This window comes from Micropterus salmoides, unplaced genomic scaffold (assembly GCF_014851395.1).
Source record: "Micropterus salmoides isolate LMB-PRFRI ecotype aquatic unplaced genomic scaffold, ASM1485139v1 Ms_hic_scaffold_8, whole genome shotgun sequence".
NCBI classification, from domain to species: domain Eukaryota; kingdom Metazoa; phylum Chordata; class Actinopteri; order Centrarchiformes; family Centrarchidae; genus Micropterus; species Micropterus salmoides.
Window position 1 is genome coordinate 6,879,465 of NW_024044570.1, and position 6,250 is coordinate 6,885,714.

Here is a 6,250-nt window from a genome sequence, read left to right on the forward strand (position 1 = left end):
AGCCGTACTCATCAAGATTAAAACAAAAACTCTCCTCAAATATTTCACTTTACGTGCAATGAATCTAGAATAAGCCTTCATGACAGTTTCACCTTTTGAATAAAATTCCAAAAATAAATGAACGTTTCCAGGATATTCTAATTTTATGAGATGCACCTGTATGTATTGGGACCACAGTATAAATGTGCCTCGCGCTGTGCACCAAAGTGCATTAAGTGTCTCAACTTTAACTTTGTTAATGTAAAGCTCCTTGTTATAGGCCTGTATTAGGCCATAACCCAATACTCAATTTGATACCCCCACATCCCTACCCCGAGTCTGGGTAAAGGCCCCTTTCCCTCCCTCTCTTCCTTCCTTCTCCCTGCAGTTCTTCTGTTTGTTTGCACTCACTTGATCCGGAGCGGAAATTCCTCTCCGTTTTTGTGAATGACAAACTCATTAACAATTCATCAACAGAGGCCGCTCCATCCGGCCCCCGTTTCCAAGGCGACCGCCGCTGGGGCTTCTCTGATTGGCCGGCAGACATAATGTATCCAATGAAACGCCTACCGTTTGTAGCCATTCAGCAGCCTGGCGCCGCAGAGAGCACAAAGAGCTAGAGCCTGCAGAGCGTCTATTCATACCGCAGACAGAGGGGGAACAGACGGCATCCGCTGGCAGAAATAACCGAGCATATCCTGCACGGTTCACACCCAGAGATACCCCTACCCCACATTTCTACTCTGGGTCTCCAAATAGGAAGATATATGTGGAAGAGCAATTGCGCTTGGAGCCGTGGAGTTACTGGGAGCAGAGGAAGCGCCAGTCTCGTCGCAGGGCCCGTGTGACTCATTGATAAATAACACAGTCTCTCTCCGGCCAGATGCATGAATGACTGCCAGTATAGGCAAACCGCACTCGGGAAATCTGTGAAGGAGACCCGCGTGTCTGTTTATCCGTCTCATCCCAAAGTGGACGGGACTTTTGGAGTGAGATTTTTTTTGCCCTATTTTGCATTTTGACTCTTTCTCCTTTACAAAAAACAATCTTGTTTTTTTTTTTACATCATTGCTTGTGTTGCTGAGGCACCTCCGAGCAGCTGACTGAAAAATAAATCCTAGACAAACTGGTTGCTTGCCTCATTCCCGCTGCAGCCAGGAAGTCACGAGCGCTCAAAACCTTGCTTCTTCAAATCGTTTTTTACTCCTGCTTATAAATGCTTGACAAGCTCAAGCCCGTCGTCCAGCTCGACTCGGTAATGGCGATCAGCAAGACGGTGGGCTGGCTCCGGGAGCAGCTGGAGACGCGCAGGGACGGCCTGCTTGTGATGGACTGCCGGGCCCAGGAGCTCTACGAGTCGTCGCACGTCGACACGGCGATCAACGTGGCCATACCGAGCCTCATGCTCCGCCGGCTCAAGAAGGGCAACCTGCCCGTCAGGTCGCTGCTCTCCGATGGAGAGGACCGGGAGAGGTTCGTGCGACGGTGCAAGACGGACACCATCGTGTTATACGACGAGTACAGCCGGGAGTGGAACGAGAATGTGGACGGGGGCTCTGTGTTGGGTTTGCTGCTGAGGAGGATGAAGGACGAAGGCTACAAGGCCTATTATCTGGAGGGTGAGTGCGGTTCATTCACATTTTAGAGCCCCGCGGCCGCTGCCGTTCATTCACACCCGCAGATTATTGCGCAGAGACGGCAGGAGGCGCTTTAGCTGGAATTTAATGTGAGATATTATTTTGTATCAGAGGAGTTGTAGGCTACCGTCACTTGTTTACATATTTGAAATGTCCTGAGTGTGTAGATTATTTACTTTGTTCATAAGAGAAACAAAATTAAGGGAAACTGTAGGCTAATCAAAATAAACTATTGCAGGCATTTTCAACAAAGATTATTAAAAGATAAATATGCAGCTAGGTCTGAACTGCAAGTTAAGATGGATATTTTTTGCAGTGAACACTCATATTAGCGGCCTTGTATTCATTGGAGTTATGTTACATTTTCCAGGTGGCTTCAGTAAATTCCAGGCCGAGTATCCAGCTCTGTGCGAAACCAATCTGGACGGCTCCTCCAACACCAGCTCCCCCACCGCCCAGGTGCTGGGTCTCGGCGGGCTGCGGATCAGCTCCGACTCCTCGGACATCGAGTCTGATATTGATCGGGACCCGAGCAGCGCCACAGACTCGGACGGCAGCCCGCTGTCCAACCCGCAGCCCTCCTTCCCGGTGGAGATCCTGCCGCACCTCTACCTGGGCTGCGCCAAGGACTCCACCAACCTGGACGTGCTGGAGGAGTACGGCATCAAGTACATCCTCAACGTGACTCCCAACCTGCCCAACCTCTTTGAGAACGCAGGGGAGTTTAAATACAAGCAGATCCCCATCTCGGATCACTGGAGCCAGAATCTCTCTCAGTTCTTCCCCGAGGCCATCGGCTTCATTGGTAAGTAGCCTAATCCTGCAGAGCTGAAAACACTGCAGCTTCTATTACTGCACTCTGTTCAACTCAGGCCTTTGGGTTGTTTACATACCTGTTCCCGTTTTGGGGCTGCAAATACTGATTATTTTCACTATTGATTAAACTGCAAATTATTGTTTTTGAGTCATTGATCTAGAAAATGGTGAAACACAACCAAGCTGACTCTTCAAATTGCCTGTTTTGTCTGACCAACAGTTCAAATCTATAATATGACTCTACAGTGGCATAAAAGGGAGACAAGCAGCAAATCCATACATTTGAGAAGCAGGCTTTTCAGTTGAATGTTTGACTAATCATTTCACCATTCTTCACTTAAGTCCGTGCTTGATGACCTTATGTGATTGTTATATGCAGACATAGTGAAGGGGCAGAACCAGATAGTAGGGGACATAATCTTATTAATATGATATGTCTTATCACTGCCAGGAAGTTCTTATGTTCTTATTGTGCAATTGAGATTAGATGAGGTGTCCCTTGCTGCGATCTTATCAGTCAGCCAGGCAGGGACACAATAAGTGGGCAGATTAAGGCCATTGTGTCGAGGCAGAGGAATACAAGTCTGCCTCTAATGGCGCACAGGCCTAAATGCACTGTGTACAAATGATTTGACTCCAATGGAAGACATCCTGGCCTATCTCTTGTCCCGGGGCTTGTGTAATTGCGGCACAAAGGACAACGTTGAAACAGGAGAATGGGGAGAGTGAACAAGGGGAGGGCGGTAATTTGAGCGCAACAGGAAGGAAGTGGCATTGAAAGTAATCTAGGACATGGCATTGCCCCCCTCCTTCCTCCCTCCACATTACAAAAGGAGCCATTTACAGGCCCTGTTGACATCCTGTTCGCCTTGACAGGGTGCCCTCATGACTCCTACGTTTACACGCCCAAATGGCACCATTGTTGGAGTAACCCTGGCGAGCGGAAGAATGGTTTAATAGACCGTAATAGTCAATTTCCCAGCCTGATACTCTAGGCCAAAAAACTAAAGAATGTCGTCTCTGTTTATGTGTGCTACTGCCGCACTCCCTGTTTGTTGACTGACATGCCTGGAGGAAAGCTGGGATAATAACTTCCGTCGCTCTCCCTCCCTAGATCCGCTCCAACTTCCAACACAGCTTGGCTTACATGTGACAGATGTTTATCTCAAGTTTGGTTCTGTCTGTGTCAAAAGAGGCTGCACTTTCATGTACATGAGGACAAACACATCTAAAATGTGCAAATAATACCATCTAAAACGTTAATGTTTTTTTAAAAACCTTTTAAAAATTCAATTAGTTGACCAACCTAGACAAAAATGCCAGACATTCATGGTTTAGAGTGTCTCAAATGTGGGGATCTGCTGCTTTTGTTAGTTTTATATAATTGCACAAGGAATATTTTAAGGTTTTGGACTGTTCGGAGAAAACAAGCAACATAAAAACACTAGTTGCCTTAAAACAGCCCCCCCCTAAATCTGTTGTGTACTTTTGACAGAGGTCTATAACACATCCACCATTTTCCCTTTCCACCAGATGAAGCTCGAGGTCAGAAGTGTGGCGTCCTGGTCCACTGCCTGGCCGGCATTAGTCGCTCAGTGACTGTAACGGTGGCCTACCTGATGCAGAAGCTCAACCTGTCCATGAACGACGCCTATGACATTGTCAAGATGAAAAAATCCAACATCTCACCCAACTTCAACTTCATGGGCCAGCTCCTAGACTTTGAGCGCACGCTGGGCCTCAAGAGCCCTTGTGACAACCGCATCGCTGCACCAAGTCAGCAGCTCTACTTCACCACCCCAACCAACCACAACGTCTTCCAGCTGGACCCCCTGGAGTCCACGTGAGGTCTGCCGTCACCATCCCTCTCCTTGCTGGAGGTTTCATGGGCCTCCTGGTGGAAAAGCTGCAAAAAGTTTCTCTTTTTTCCGTCGTCTGCCATGGGACCGAGCTCTTTCTGCTATTGATACAGCTGGTTTGAGGCGACTGCTGCTGAGCGTGGTTACTGGAGGGCCAAAGATGTCTGGCCAAGACGCAGTTGCTGTTGACTAAATGGGGAGAGACAGTAAAAGAGACAGAGACAGAAAAGAGGAAGAGAGTCGTTTAAAGAGTGCAGATACTTTCTTCAATCTTATATCACTGTTGGACTCCTGAGGTCTTTTATCTCTTTTTGTCATTATGTCTGATGAAAGTTACAGTGATCCGTCGGACAGATAAACATTACGCTTCAAAGCTCCTGGGCTGGTGTGCCAAAGAGACATGATTGTTCAAACTGGACAGATCTAAAAATGAATCCCTTTTTATGTTTGTTTTGGGGTATAGCACTGGTTCTCCCAAGGCATCCAGGCTCATTGTCTCCTTCGTCTTCTGTGAAGACATGCCTGTTTGGGGTTGAAGCACCCCAGCTTTAAATGGCACACTATATACTGGACTCGATTTTACATTTGTGGAGTCTTTTCACACATTTATACATGTTGTATATATCTTATTATAAAAGACAATACAGTAAAAGCCTTGTTCTAGTATATACCCTTTGCAACAAGTGGGTACTAAAGATTCTCTTTGTTTCATATTCTAATTTTATGTAAGCAAACAAACTGCATATTGATCAGTATGTTGAAGTTGATTATGCCAAAAATCAAGTAGGCTTTCTAATTGTGCAAAAATCTATACATGTGTAATATATTTGATAATTGCTTTATGTGTGAATTCAGCCGATGGGCCTTGTTTTTGCACCCACCCTCCCACAAATCAAAAGTCACCATGGTGGTTTGCCTTACTATTTGTGCCCAGAAGGTTTTAATTGTGTATTAGCCTTCAGAGAAATTTCCCAATTTTCTCAACTCTACAGCACACAAAGTCAACCAAACCTTGAGCAGTTTTTAATTTGGCACCACATAACATTTAACAGAACCAAGTTTGTGTTAGAATGGTCAACGTGTTGTCTGGAAAGGTTAATGTGAGTAATCCTGATACGTGCACAAGGGTTAAAATCTCTGACATGTGGACAAGTTAGGAGGCTTTGCTCACCTCGTCGCTTCAGGGAAAACTCATGCAGTTTTTATTTGTCAAGATGAGAGAAAAGTGTTGCACCCTCCACAGAGAAGGCCTCTTTCCAGAGGAAGCCATCTTGGTGACCTCTACCAAGCCCCTCCACACTCCTATCTTACGAATGTAAAGAAATGATAAGTTATTAATAAATTGCTATTTTGTCTACACTTTCTTCTTTCCATGCTTATTTTTTGTCCAATGAAATACTTTTTTGTCTATGTCCACAGTAACACATTTATGTAAGTGTTTTCTAACCCGCAGTACAGTTGAGTGTTAACCAGCAGGCCCAGTCACGACAACAGAAACAGTAGCCATGAATCATGAGGCTGTTCACAAAGTTCTTGCTAGTCATTAACTACAGCACTCAGCACATCTCCCACTTAAATTTCTGGTTCAGAATTAGCATGTCCAGTCACATGATGCTTGTGTAACAAAGCGTCATGCACACTCTGTTCTCTGCGACAAACATTCACAAACTGTACAAACTGCAAAATGTACAAAGCGATTCCAGTCACGCTGTTAACGGCCCGACTGGTTTTTCCAGGTGCTGCTTTGCGACGAGGGCATCGGGTTCACACAAACACTCCCTTGGACACTTCCTGAAGGCGGGGCTTCTGCACTGAGCCATCAGAGGGAGCTGAAAGTTCCTAGATATGGTGTTATTTGATAGCAAGCGCAGCTGCCTGTACCTGTAATGACCTGAAGGCCCAAGAGAAGATGATCCTCACAGTGCAGGAGAGGGAGGAGTGTTGTGTTCTCACGCGAGC

The 6,250-nt window shown here is 46.1% G+C and overlaps 1 protein-coding gene across 1 annotated transcript; it reads left to right on the forward strand.

The window, feature by feature from the left end:
• The first annotated feature begins 556 nt into the window (after positions 1-556).
• dusp6 (dual specificity phosphatase 6) lies at positions 557-5,651 on the forward strand. The gene is made up of 3 exons (XM_038705933.1): positions 557-1,598; positions 1,987-2,421; positions 3,966-5,651. Exons 1-3 carry the CDS (start codon positions 1,196-1,198, stop codon positions 4,277-4,279), a joined length of 1,152 nt encoding a protein of 383 aa, XP_038561861.1. The 5' UTR covers positions 557-1,195; the 3' UTR covers positions 4,280-5,651.
• Positions 5,652-6,250: the final 599 nt, after the last annotated feature.

Coding starts and splice junctions, on each gene's coding strand:
- dusp6 (XM_038705933.1), top strand. CDS start 1,196: ATGCTTGACAAGCTCAAGCCCGTCGTCCAGCTCGACTCGGTAATGGCG. Junction 1,599..1,986: donor CAAGGCCTATTATCTGGAGG/GTGAGTGCGGTT, acceptor TACATTTTCCAG/GTGGCTTCAGTAAATTCCAG. Junction 2,422..3,965: donor CGAGGCCATCGGCTTCATTG/GTAAGTAGCCTA, acceptor CCTTTCCACCAG/ATGAAGCTCGAGGTCAGAAG.